This window comes from Epinephelus moara, chromosome 3, assembly GCF_006386435.1.
Source record: "Epinephelus moara isolate mb chromosome 3, YSFRI_EMoa_1.0, whole genome shotgun sequence".
In the NCBI taxonomy this organism is placed as follows: domain Eukaryota; kingdom Metazoa; phylum Chordata; class Actinopteri; order Perciformes; family Serranidae; genus Epinephelus; species Epinephelus moara.
In genome coordinates this window covers 15,015,271-15,029,646 of record NC_065508.1, presented here as the reverse complement: position 1 = coordinate 15,029,646, position 14,376 = coordinate 15,015,271, and the positions used below count along the sequence as shown (strand labels likewise).

General features: G+C 38.4%; 2 protein-coding genes across 2 annotated transcripts; both read right to left on the bottom strand.

Moving 5' to 3' along the window:
* Positions 1-477: 477 nt before the first annotated feature.
* timm10b (translocase of inner mitochondrial membrane 10 homolog B (yeast)) lies at positions 478-3,055 on the bottom strand. The gene is made up of 3 exons (XM_050040189.1): positions 2,780-3,055; positions 2,600-2,695; positions 478-2,000 (listed from the first exon to the last, which is right to left on the bottom strand). Exons 1-3 carry the CDS (start codon positions 2,807-2,809, stop codon positions 1,308-1,310), a joined length of 819 nt encoding a protein of 272 aa, XP_049896146.1. The 5' UTR covers positions 2,810-3,055; the 3' UTR covers positions 478-1,307.
* A 5,002-nt stretch (positions 3,056-8,057) lies between these two features.
* LOC126387888 (uncharacterized) lies at positions 8,058-12,505 on the bottom strand. The gene is made up of 6 exons (XM_050040637.1): positions 12,410-12,505; positions 11,377-11,478; positions 11,221-11,263; positions 10,952-11,076; positions 10,392-10,456; positions 8,058-9,638 (listed from the first exon to the last, which is right to left on the bottom strand). The coding sequence occupies exons 1-6, from the start codon at positions 12,414-12,416 to the stop codon at positions 9,162-9,164; spliced, it is 819 nt and encodes a 272-aa protein (XP_049896594.1). The 5' UTR covers positions 12,417-12,505; the 3' UTR covers positions 8,058-9,161.
* Between the last annotated feature and the right edge of the window lie 1,871 nt (positions 12,506-14,376).

Below are 14,376 nucleotides of genomic sequence, written 5' to 3'. Positions count from 1 at the left end.
GCAATATGTGCTAATTAAAATATAATTGGTTTTAATAATTGTTACATTTGTTTTAAGTATGGCATGGCCATATAATCCCAATTTGAGCATCAGTGGCTTGAACTAATCATTTTTATACTTAGCCTAAAAAATTCTTTTACCATCATTAACAGTCTGAGCTGTTGGCTGACACTTACACTGAAGAACATTAACTCTTAAGTTGAGGAATGAAGCCACTAGCAATGTTGTTTAAAGCTTGTCATAGCTCTGCTGCTGGATTAAAGAGTACACAGCGTGTTCAGTGCAAAGACAGGAAATGATGGGAGGAGAGAGAGTTGATGGTTTAAAGTGGATCACACCCACAACAGTGACAGTATGTGGCACACACCCCAACCCACAGCTGCGTGTGGACATCCTGCAGCACAAGGGCCTTTAATGTTTTCAAACAACAAATACAAGAGGTTGTCAGTAGAGCATTTAAAATAAAGAAGCCAAGACAAGAAGTAATGAATACTCTCATTTTTTTTATTATTATTGGAGATTTTCTAATTTCTTAATTTACTGTGTCATCTTTCAAAACAGTTATCAGGACTGAGTGTCATCAGGGTGTCATCAGACAAGTCCTTTGGAGCTGGCAATATCCAGTGCCATCACTAAAATCATTACACACACATACACCCACATACACCATTACAGCGACGTCCATCTTGTTTTTGCCTCTTATCAGAAAACATTTAGGCTGCACCTTGGATTTTAATGTCTGCATATTTAACATTTCTGACTTTGCAATACTGTCAGACATTTATATATTATATTTATGTATTCTTCACTACTCCTGACTGTTCTCTCACCATAGGGGTTTATATTATTTTCCTGGTAGTTTACTGGGCACTACAAGTGCAATTTCAGATTATTTTCATGAGGAACTAATAATGAATGTTTTTTTTATTCATTTACTGTTCTGTAAAAAAAAGTAAAACATACTGACAATGCCTGCACAAGTTAATAGAGTCTAAGGTGAGGTCTTCAAGTTGCTAATATTGTAAAACAAATAGTGAAAAACCTCAAAGATTTTCACAATATGAAAACAGAAAAGCATCAGATGCTCACATTTAAGAAACAGAAGGTTATATGGCATGATGATATCATGTTTAATAGTTGTTAAAAGTTGATCTATTCCATAATTTATGTATTTATGCTATTAATCAGCTATTCTTCTCAGCAATACGGAGAATGTCACATCTGGGACAGCCAGCAATGAGTCATCAGACGTGGGGTGTTTGTGCTGGGTTTGTTAACAGTCTGAGGCAGACCCAGACTGGGCCTCATCATTGGCCTGACGCTGGGGGAACCTCTGGGGCTCTCTGTTGGCCTGACAGGCTCTCGATGGATTTAGACACTGTAGGTGCAGCTGCTGTTGCCGCAGGCACATCTCCTGATAATGACAGAGGTTTAGATGGCATTAACACAGCCGCTGGGATCTCAGACTCAATTTGGGCACCAGCTGTTGGCGGCTGAGGAAAGCTTGCTGAATAAGATAGTCCATTTCCAGCGTCATTAAGCTGGGAGAGATTCACTGCTTCAGTCGCAGGTGTGAGTGGTGCGGCAGCTGATAATTTGACTTCAGTGGCTGCTGTGGATGCGGACTGAGCAGCATTGAGCTCGACTGGAATATCTAATCCTGCTGGCTTTAGGACTGAGCTGTGGGCTTCCGCTTCGACATCAATCATTGAGGTAAAAGCCCGATCCACCAGTGGAGGTACTTGTGGGGATGGAGATGAGGTGATGGGTGTTTGAGATGCTGGTGAGGCCTCTGTGGCAGGTGGTACCACAGCCTCTGTGGCAGGAGGTACCACAGATGCAGCCGCAGATGCTTCTGCTGCCTTGGCATATTCTGCAGTTTTGCTCTCCATCTCCTCCATCCGTCGCTGTACCATCCGAGGCATCAGCTGCACGTAGGTGCCCATCAGGCGGTGGTTAGAGCGAATCAGCTTCCCCGCACAGCTGTCCACACAGCGCTCCTGCACAGATAACAGCAATCAGAGGTGATGAGTGGACAAATGAAGCAAGCACTTCACAAGTTCATGATGTGTCCATGATACACTATATGGTCTCAGGTATGTGGCCAAAAGTATGTGGACAGGGGAGTGTACATACTTTTGTTCTGGGGCTGATTTTCATGGTTTGGATTAGGCTCCCTTGATTCAGTCAGTGAGAATCTTACAACTAGAGCATACAGTGAGATTTTAGACAACAGGTTGCTTCCACTGTTATGTCAGTAGTTTGGTGAAGGCCCTTTCCCTTTTCAACATGACAATGATCCTGATGCACAAAGAGCCCAAACCTCAATCTCATACAAATGCTATAGCATGAATTGCAAAGACAAGCCAGGCCATAACACAACATGCCCCTCCAAAATCCTGCAGAGAGCCTTCCCTGAAGACTGAAGCTGTTACAGCAGCTTATTAATGCAGATCATTTTGGAGATATTCAACACTCACATACATGGGTGTAATGTTCGTGTGTCCACATACTTTTGGCCATGCTCTATAAGCATAAGAATATACACAGAAATCAAGGTTGTAGGAGTTAAGGTATCTTTGATTTCAAGTATTCCTACCTCGTCCATGGTGAGGTTTCTGTAGTTGAAGTTGCTGCTGCATCGCTGGAAGCAGATTTCAGTCATGCGGTTGTAAACCAGGAGGAAATCCCGCAGCTATAAAAGACACAAAGTCACCATGGAACTGTTCATCTATAAACAAACCCAATGTACCGGACAGTGCGTATGATAAGGACTTACATTTCTCAGCTGTTGGTCAGGATCCATCATGACTCCGTCTGTAGTTATAGCTGCTGGTTAGCTAAAATGCTAACATGGAGAGCTAATCAACTAATGAATCAAGCTATAGTTTCCCGGATCCTCCGCTGTCTCACGTGAATAAAACCGCAGCTCCAGAAGATGTCGTTTACATGTCAGTTTCAACGTAACTGTACTATAACTGAGCTGATTCAGGGAGTAGATTAAGGTGGCATGACATTCACATGCGAGCGGCCATGTTTGTAACAAAGATCGTCCACGCCCAGGAAGATGCTCCACTCACTACCATTTCCGGTTTCCAAGACTGAGCGTTGTTGTATACGTTTATGTTACCTTTAGCAAGGTGGTGACAAGACTATTCGATTTTCCCCGAAAGACACATACACATATATATAATATATGTTTGGTTTTGAGAAGCTAAAGCTCTAAATCGTCTGACAGCTCGGAAAAGTCATGGTATGTCGTCTTATAACAATTTCCGTTTGGACTCTTGCAGCCAAAGAAAGAATAATAATTTTATCTTTTATTGTCTAATTACACCCTCTTGACAGTTTAATTCTCAGTTAAATGAGTAAACAAAAAAGTCACTGTTTGCAGAGGCTGAATTGTACAGTGATTGTTCTCATGTGCGAACCCAGTGTCAGGGGCGTAAATAGCCTACAGACACCTGTGGGGTGGGGCCCTTGTGAATAATTCAGATTGCAACCTCCGAACTACACCTGTATTTAAAGAAGAACTCAAATTAAATTAAAAATGGTGCCATTTGCTATATGTAATATGCCCTCAAAAATGCAAACCCATCTCCGTCATGATTTTCTTTTCTTTTTGCGTTAAAATAGTCAGTTGCGATCAATATCAAATTATATGTATTATTCTACATAAACTATGAAAACTATAAATAAACTATTAAAAAACCTATTCAATTAGATTAATAATTTCCTATTTTCTTTGATATTTTGGTCATGTAGAGGTATGCAATAACATATGTTGGGTAACATGACTGTTCACCTTGCCTAATGTCAATTCTCTATTTGATCATGTGACAAAATGAGACGATACGATACGGTAGCTGGTTTCGGCACAAAATCTGTCAAGGCAGACAAACTGAGCACATCTACAAGCCCAGTGAAGTCATGACTTTTAAACATAAAAGCAGCAGTAAGAAAGGACAAGAGAGAGATGAACGGGAGGAAAAGGAAGCAAAGCTCCCTAAATTTGATTACTTTGGCTTTCTTGTAAATAGCTGCCAGCAGTGTGTGTGTGCGCGCCTCATAACTAGTAACTAGTCTCAATAGCGAGCCCTTTGTTACCGTGGTTACTACCTTATTACACTGCCCAGTGTTAGACCAAAAAGTATTGTGGAGAATTTAAAACAGCTGAACATGTCTGGGCGCAGTGGGACACAGTTCTGGTCAACTAGAACTCAGTTACCTGGAGCATTTATTGACACCCTGCTGTGACAGCACCCAACAAATCTCCCTAAGTGAGAGCACATTTTTCATAAGTCAGCAGCAGGCCTATCACTGTACATGGTGACCAGACTTTGGAAATGAAAACCGGGGACATTTACTGTTTGGTGGTCAATATATCATTAAAATATCCAATGTTATTCTATGAAATAAAGATGGAGGACAATAGCTACTGTAACAAACTATGATGCAGGCCTGATTAAACTGGGTTCTATCAGTGTTGGGGAGGTAACTTTTGAAATGTAATATGTAAAGAATTTCCCTCAGGAATGAGTCGTAAAACCCAGATATTAGTTATCATTTCAGCACTCCCGGTTCCCTCGTCTTGAAGGCAATGGAGTTTTTGAATGGGTCTTTTGTTCGACATCTGAAATGAGGTCTGTGGTTAACACAAGCTGAAGAGACGTTCACGTTTTGTTCTATTATATAAAATACATCAGTAAATACGCCACTCATTTATTTTGAAGCTTTTATGTGTTTTAGAAAAGGCGGTTGCTACCAAGTTGCTAAATGAGACTATAGAGCATCATCATGCCAACACAGCTTCACAGCACAACCAGTGCAATGCTAACTTTTGTGTTGGTCTACAGAAAAACGTCCCTGGAGCACTCTACAGTGCTGGACGATCAGAAAATGCATATGACTCAGAGTTAGTCATTTTGATGTGATCTGACTATAACTGGTGTAACAATTATGTTTTATGTCCTGCTGGGGACTTTTATTGCATGTCATCCCTCTTCTCCCTCTCTCTGCTGTGCATAAAGTGCCCCAAAACAGTTCTTAGTATTACAGAATAAAGTAAAGTAAACGTAGTCACTTAAGGCCTCTAAGGAAACAAATGATTGTCACATTTTATTAAAGTCTTATTGCTAATTGCTGCTCTGAATTCCTGCATGTGTCAAAAAATGGTTATAAGCAGTATTGCTGGGCTGTGTTTTATTGCTTTGTGTGACTTTGTGCGACTATGTTCTAATTAAAGAGTTGATATATTTGCTGTATTATTGTGCTACTGTTCTGCGGCTTCCTGTAGCTCTGAATAGCTAGCGAACTGTCTTGAGAATGCTTATTTGGTTGCTGTTGCTGTCTTCTGTCTGTAAAGTTTAACCATGACCTCATTGGTTTTAACAGAAGCAGTTTAAAATTAGCCAGCTGGCTACAGGCTGAACCGCAGACTAGTACAACTCATAACAAACTTTATGGCGGCACCAAGGTAGCTACATACACACAAACAATGGCTGCAAGAAGAGAGGGGGCGGCTGCCACTTTCTTGCCATGGCTCGCTGGCTCGCCTAAAAAAAAAAGCGCACCCTAGAGCTTATTTAAATGGGGTCTGAGTTCCCCAAATCTTGCAATGAACAGATATCAGTTAACAAAAACAGTCTAACTAACTCATCGAAGATAAGTTGGCAGTTAAGCAAAGTTTTCTGGAGAACTATTCTGAGTAGTTGCATAGCATAGACATTAAATGAAAACCACGGATAACACAATTCTCTTTAAGAGTTCAATGTAAAGAAGAAAATGATAATGTTCATTCATCAAAACTACACTTAAATGATATCCTCCTTTGCCAGTTAGCCTTTATTGCCACAGTATAATAGAGGCATAAAACTGAAGCTTGAGCATAGTCTCTCTCAGTACATTAAAATATTCTTTCTGAGCCGCATCCAGGCTCATGAGAGAAACCAGTTCCTCACAATGGAGGATAAGTTAACAAGTTTTTCAAGTCTGGCAGCTTGCTGTATCATAGTGGACAGAAAACCCTAATGCACTTTTAGTGTAAGTGATGGAGGACAAATCAGGTGTAAAAACACATTTTAAGAGGTAATTTTACATTAAAAAAAAGACAGTAAATTTGCAAGATACCCATGTGGTTTGTCCAACTCACATTGCTACGGCCTCATATAAGTTTTGGATGAAAATTAGAACTCATTTTTGCCCAGAACAACTCAACAAAGACTTTTGTCCTATCACTTCTGTCACTAAACTTTTAATGTCTAGTATAATGTACAGGAGGAATGATCCCAGTATGCAAAAGATGTTTTAATGCTCATATGGGCAACCTACTATTGTTTTAATATGGACTTGAACATTTGTGAAGTTACCCTTTAAATTGTCACTTTAAATTCACCTTAGTTTTATTTCTTTAGAACTGTCTCTCCTGACATACGGCTTTGTTTTGTGAAGAGGAGAGAAAAAAAGCTTAAAATGTTTTTCCTTTTGTCTTTCATCATTCCACCATCTGCCATCGCAAGACACCTTTAAAACTTCAGTTTTCTGTTCGAGACAGATAAACAAAGTGTCCCTTTTATTATGTCACCCAAGGCAACCACGGAAATATCTCCAGCTGATTGGCATATGGTGTAAAATGTGATTTAGAGACAGATGTTTACGGACTCTTGGTGATGCTGTCAATTGATGCGTTTCAAAATCTATCTGACATTAATTTACTTGTGATAAAATGTAGGGCTGACAGCAAAGCTTCAAAGCTATGATAGTTGACATGGTAATCGACATCCAAATCAGTATTTGAATGCTTAATTTTTCTATACCATTACCCCCAGAACCCCAACTAGCCCATACATTTAAAAATGTAATCCAATATAATTCATTATACATCAACATTAATTATAACTTATTCTCAGACAAGGACATTTAAACTTAGTGACAGGCCTAATTATGAGAATGACTGACCACATGTGACAGACTCACAAAATACACTTGCAAGATGTCATAAAAGGTCAAGTGTCTGGAATAGTTTTGAAATTTACAAAGATGGCCCCCAAAATGTCAAGTGCCAGTTATACAAAAGGAAACTATTGCATCACAAATTTACAACCAGCTTGGCAAATCACCTAAAATGTGAGTAACAGCTTAGCCATCTTGCAAAGTATTCTTTTTCCCTGCTATGAAATGTTACTGTGACCTGCATGCTAACAAAGTTGCTAAATGTCATGTTAATATAGATGCAGCGACTGAAAACTGATGTTTAAAAAAAAATGCCCCCGCCCCCATCTCCCCCTCAATGCTATTTCTTACAAAGCTTCAATGGGGACAGCCCTAAAAAGCACGTTTTCAGATTTTCTCAAGATTTGACAGTTTCTAGCGCTCTGCCATTTGTGTGTGTTGCCTCCCTTTATGTCCGCAATAGTTCAGGCCAAGAATTAATCCATAGAGGGGAATGAGGCCAGGCTCAGCTATTGAAAAGTTGTCAACAAACAGTTTGTATGCTGCAGACCTCTGACTGCTGAGTTCACTTCAGAGCTCAGCTCCCTCAGCAGATAGCAGGGCAGTAAATTATCCTCCCCAAGTGGGGATTACAGAGAGGGAAATAATCATTTAAGCAGATGGCGCATTAGCTCATAAGTGCAGTAGATTATAAAGCTAATGACCATTATCATAACTTTGACGTGGAAAATCCTCTGTGGGTGACATTTACATAACAATAATGACCACGGGGGAAATAGAATGACATTACTGATACCCCACTTATAGCTTTCCTTTACTTTTTCGCTTTTAATTTTATCTTCATTCATTATCTTCATTAATTCGATCTTTGGGCAGAACGTGACTGAAAAGCAGATTCAGGTGAGTTTAGGCAAATACATTTATTCAGGGGAGTATCGAGGCTTGGCCATCGCTTACAGCATGGAAAACATATGTAAAAAAAAATTTCCTTCATACCTTTCTTTGAGACATCTGCTGATGTGTGATTATGAGACATCAGAACACAGAGAGAGATCTTCCATGTCCTGTGATGATATGATGCTTTCCCTGTCTTTCACAACAAATTGAAAATTTCCACATGGCCTTTGACCTCTAAATGTCACACACAGAGTTTCCTTTTGTCTTCATGTCCTCAATGTTTATTACATCCTCTGCACAGACAGATACACCTTTTGTTCCTCGGTTGCTCAATGTGGAGACTTCAAGAGGTAGTTTGTTCGCATCAAAGAGGAAATTGCTCAACAGCACGAAGCGCATTGCTCAATGAAGATAGTTTTCATTCTTGCAGACACAGTAATGTACAATAGTTTTTATTTGCTTTTTCAGATGCTTATTCAGTTCTGAATAGTTTTAAACAAGAGTCTTACAGGGCAACGTTTGTATTTTTCAGCCTGGGGCACATGCACCTAAATATACATCTGCTAAAAGTGCTTGTTTTTGCCACTGACATGCTGAGATTATTTTTCTGAGTGACAACATGATGGAAAAGATCCCTACAGAGACAGACCTTTTGTTAAAAAGATGGATATCTTTTGTTTAACCAAAACAGTTGAGAAATCACTATCGCCCAAGCCACCAGACTCCATTTGAATAAACAGCAATTCTTTTTACATGTGTAGAGCCAGCATATTTTCACATCTAACCGGGTGGATTAAGGGTTTATTTCAACATGCCCAGAGCTGGGTATTGTTGAAACAGTAGAAAGACAAACCAGGATGGTTATTGTGAATTTTATGTATTTATTTGTTTATTTTGAATTTGATTGAAGTATGTTGTACAATGATAAAATTACTGTCTATTTAAATGGAGTCTGGTGGTTTTGGCGGTAAAGATTTCGGGGCTGTTTCTGGTTACACAAAAAGATTCTTACTCTTTAACACATAAGTCTAGCAATGTAGGGATACCTGTCTGTTGTCAGACACTAAGAGTAACAATCTGAGCCTGTCAGTGGCAAAAACAAGCACTTACAATGAACACAGATTGATGGATTAGCGTATGCCACGCGTGGTTACATTGCAGCCTGATTCACGGCTGCCGGGTGCAGCGGTGTTACTCAATACTGAACCAATTTCTAAAATTACCATTCCCATTAGTCCCTTAGACACAGACGTGGAAAAATAGGGTCCAGGTTGAAAAATACCCAAGCTATGCTTTAAAATGATGTCTGCCTACTAGTCTTGTTGTCCACTATCGTGGCTAAAGCTGCTGATGAAATGATCCGTGCCACTCTGAATCGCCTCTATTTCTGAAAGCTGTGTGCACACACTCCCATTACTGCTATGTTTTCTATCTTCTCTTTCCTCACTGTCTCTTTTCCAATCTCCACTTCGCCCATCCTCCCTCTTTCTTATTCCCTCCCAACCCGCATTCTCCCTCTCCATCTCATCTGCCTCCTGGGCTATCTGTTGACTGTTCAGGTAGATGCTGCTGTGTGAAACCATGGTGCTGGTGTCTCTGGATGGAAGGTGAGCATCCATGTCTGCTTCCACTTCCAAGAAAGCATTTGCAGGGGTTGTGAGGTAGCCCGGCAGCTCTTCTTGAAGTGTGTTTTGTGCCTGAGCGTGGCCTTGCTGATGACGATTCTTCTTCATGCGTTTCTTTGCCATCTTTAGATCCAACGAGGCATAATTCAGGTCAGACTCTAAACACTGGTTTCAAACAACAGAGACAACATGGGTCAATAAAATGCTGTTTTTAGATGTTCACATTGATAAACAAAAAAAGCTGCAACACTGCACACCGGTTTAGATGTATTATAGATCGTGTGGCTGTTAGTTCTCATGTATTTCTGTAAGTGGGGTTTATTTTTAGAACATGTCGTGCTTGATTGACCACAACATCTATGGTGTCAACTGCCTTCCGTTTTGAAAGTTAATCTGTCAGCATAAAACTAGTCTGCATATTTTTTGTATACATTTCATTGCATAGTATACTGCCAGAATTTACAAATTGTAGTTATGCACTGTGTTTAGAATATCATTATTATACTTTGTGAACCATTCACAAAGTGTTGCTTTAGCGCATGTTCGCTACATTTCCGTATTGGAGATGCAAAGCTTTACAAAGAGCTTAACAATTTCATTATCCCAGCATGCATTCAAGCCAAAAACACATGTGCAAGTCTGGTTTAATCAGTCAAAATTAATAGCATCAAGAAATTGAAAAATTAGCCCTGCACCACAGTGCACACAAGCATATTCAATTTTTCTGCAATAAAGCCGTGAGTCACTGCACATGCTATCAGAAGTATGATAAAATAATATACATTTAACAGTCTGCAACAATATCACATACAGTAAATAATGTGGAAATTGTGTGAGAACTATTCACAGAAACACACTTCCAGAAAGACACAGTACGGCTGGTACCTGCTATTCTGAACATGCAGTCGTAGCAATTACCTTCGTACGATCTTTTGTGTGTTGCATGGTCATGTTCATCATCTCGTAGCAACCCTCTACAGAATCTGAACAGGTGAAACGCACAATTAGTTCATTTGCTTTATATCCTATTAACATGTATATGACATAAATGAGAAAAGAGAACAGTCTGCTTTTTTTTTTTTTTTTTTAAAGTTTGTCTAAATCACTAAAACACAGCAAAATATTGGAAATTGAAAGGAATTCAAATAGTGTCTGAAAAGGAAATCAACTTTATCTTAATGCATATTTATGCATATATCTGTGTGTAACCAGCATGGAATTCTCCATGAATCCAAATGAATTTTCAGCTTGTTTCAACAGACACTTTGAATGTTTTTAAAACGTGTCCACGTGGCATTTAAAAAATTCTGTCTGTAAATACAGAAAAATGAAACAATCACATTTAAAATTTTATATTAAAAATGTGTAGGAAAACCATGTGCATGAAAATAAATTTGTGTTAGATCATCATTCCAAGAAATATGCAATAATTTCCTATTCGTTTTTGAAAAGATGACAGAATGAAGGCCCGCGCTCACCTCTTCTGTCTGAGCTGATGTTGCCGTAGATTGGATTTTCCTGTTGCTCATGATGATCTCGGGGATTTTCCTGCTGCTCATCATGATTGAGGTTGTGAAAATAATGCCCTTCATCCTGTGACAGGCTTCAACAAGATAAGATAAGACAATTTCACAGTGTGTTTCTACAAAAATATGTCATAAATGGATAAGAACAAATGTGGAAATATTGGAATCCCTGTTATTACTTATTACAATTTAAGATGGATTGGACTAAGTAAAAGGCATACCTTTCTCCCGTGTAAGTGTGTGTGAAGCAGCACTCATCTTTGTCTGTATGAACAAAATATTTAGCAATTTATAAAAAGACCATGTTGTCCTTGTAAAATCTGAGAGAGGTTTAGAATCAATGGTGACAAAATTTAGAAAAAAACATTTAACCATACCTCTGCACAAAGTCTTTTTTCGTCTGATGCATAAGATGACATTGAGACACAGAGAGATCAACAAGGCCAAAGATAACAGCGCCAGACCTATAAACCAGTAATCTAAAAGACAAACACAAACCAACTATAAACATCTCAAACTGTTAAACTTCTGTATCTGCAAATCAAAAAGTGGTGACTTTTCTGAGTCTAAGTTTTCATAAGCTATCACAAATGGTGTTTGGAATTTCCCTCTGTACGTCTCAATAACAAACAGAAAGGATGAAACATTTGTAAAATGTGTCATGGCTTTTGCGCTGGTGACAAAATTGTAGTAAAATGCTTCAACAATACTGAACAATTTCAGTTTCCGACCTTTAAGATGAAAAATTGGAGGAAAAATAGAGAAAGTTAAAGCCATTAGAAATGCTATTGCCATTCTAAAATGATCAATGTCAGTAATTACCCATATACTGTATCTACCACGTGTTACAGAAAACTAAATACTTAATGGTTCCTTTTTTATAATCTAGGTACTAAATGATGATTTCTTAAAAACAAAAGAAGTAATTTTCTCAATGAATTTCAGCTAAACAATACTGACAAATTTCCCAGGAAATACATTCTTCCAACTGTAACAGCAGTTGTATTGTATTGTATTTATCTTAATCTCTCTGTAAGTAAAATATATCATTTGGTTAAAAAGTGTCACAAGTGTGTTTGGAAATCAATTGTGCTGCACGTGGTATGATAACCGTACATATATTGTGACATCAACAAAACAAGGATATGTGTAGATACTACAATAAACAAAGCAACGTACCGTTACGAACATAAGTTATGATTATCAACTCATCGTTTTGTTTTACCCTTTGTTCTGCCATATTCTGTGATATACGCTTCATGATTTAGCTTACCCTGTTTTTGTGGTAAAACAATATTTAGCAGAATTAAACGAAGAGTTAAAACATTAACACAGATGCGTAGCAATATTAGATAAAAGTCTGTAAATCTAAATCTAATTTAAAAGTTTCAAAAGTTGTTGTGACCCTACCTGACATATTCCAGCCGTCTTCAACCAAACGGGTTGTCTGTGTGACACGATTGCTCTCGGGCTACAGGGCATCACAGTGTTTAGTCAGTGAGGTGTGCTACACTGTAGTCTATTTTTACTTTGCCTCAGTTACCTCTCTCGTCACAGTGCTTTGAAAACTGGCTGCTTTTCAGTTACAAACAGGAAGCAATGTAACCTCATTCTGAGGCACCCAGTCTCAATCCCATTGTGAGATACAATACAATCTCAAATAGGTCAACATATTACTATCTAAAGATGACAATGGTTTATAAATATGTCAACAATATTGATATCAGCTCAAACATTTGTACATTTCAAAGTCAGCACAGATTATAAAAACAACAAAAAATATTTCACCCTAAAAAGCCAGAAAGGTTCCACTCAAATTATTTGTCAGCTAGAATTTCAAAATATTTTGAAATGTCAAATTGACCTCTGATTCTTGCCTTAATGTACTGAATATGCGCTTAACCCTTAAGTCTTAAATAGCCTAATATAAATAAGTAGCTACACATGTGGTGACCTTTTTCAGTGCCCTGAAAGTGAGCGAGTCCCCGCAGTGCCACAAATAACAAGCAAACTTGTAGATCTGGTTTGAGTACAGTGCAATAGAGCTTTATAAAATACACAGTCTGTCTGTGTTCATGGGGCTTCAGAGCTATGTATATCAGCAATATATATCTTGCATACACAGTGTGTGTGTGTGTGTGTGTGTGTGTGTGTGTGTTTGTGTGTGTGTGTGTGTGTGTGTACATGTGGTTTTGCCACTGTGGTCGGAAAATTAGAAGAACAAAACGTCATTTTTGAGGGTTTCTTGGTACAGCTTAATGCACAAGTGTGTGTGTGTGTAAAACAAAGAGCACAGAGAAACCAGATTAGGCAGAATCCACAGCCTTCAAATAAAACTCAAAGTAATTTTTTTAAAGAAATAATCAATTAAAATAAAAACTATTTATAAAACAAGTCAATACACAAAAATATGAAAAGCTAAACTGTTAACATTTCCAGCACCCACTTCCTACGTGATGGTATCCAGTGGTTTTTATGTTTATGTAGCCATTTAGCCCATGTGGTTTGTGGTTTAAGTCTCGCTTTATAAAAGGTATAAGTGTCACTCTGCGGTACATGTGGACAATAGTGGTCTATTGATTGTAGTTTGTCAAGTTGATAGTGTCAGTACTAAATAGTTACATGAGAGGAAGCCGTGTTGCCATTGGGCTTCTGGGCAAGAAATGCTTAATCACAGATGAAAGCCAGAATTACTTTAAAGGAAGTAAATCAGCCATGTAGTCCCAACAGTTCTGTTTATGTGCAAATGAAATGCTTGTTTACCGCTGCGTAAGGCACAGTGAATATATAATATTGCAAGAATGTCACAAAAGAGAAAGTAAATCACACAAGCACCTGCAGTGTAATTACTCAACGTTAATCCAGAGTCAAATCAAAGCAGCTTTTATTTTCAAACTTCAGAAACTTTATGGCAAAATTTATTACATTCAATACAAAAAAAAAACAACAGAAAAATGTTTTATACACAAGCAAACTTTTACACACTGGCATAAAACTCACTCCACCCACCCTAGCTATACACACAGCCCACCTTTGTACAATTGCCTGCAACTGTGTTATCAGAGTTTAAAACTGACTACAACTGCAAGTTTTAATTCTGCATGCAACCCTAGACAGGATACAGCTTATATCACTGCACTTCCTGTCATTGTGCAACATAGGAGGAATATATACAGTGGTGTGAAAAAGTGTTTGCCCCCTTCCTGATTTCTTACTTTTTTGCATGTTTTCCGCACTTAAATGTTTCAGATCATCAAACAAATTTAAACATTAGTCAAAGATAACACAAGTAAACATAAAATGCAGTTTTTAAATGAAGGGTTTTATTAATGAGGAAGAAAAAAATCCAAAGCTACATGGCCCTGTGTGAAAAAGTG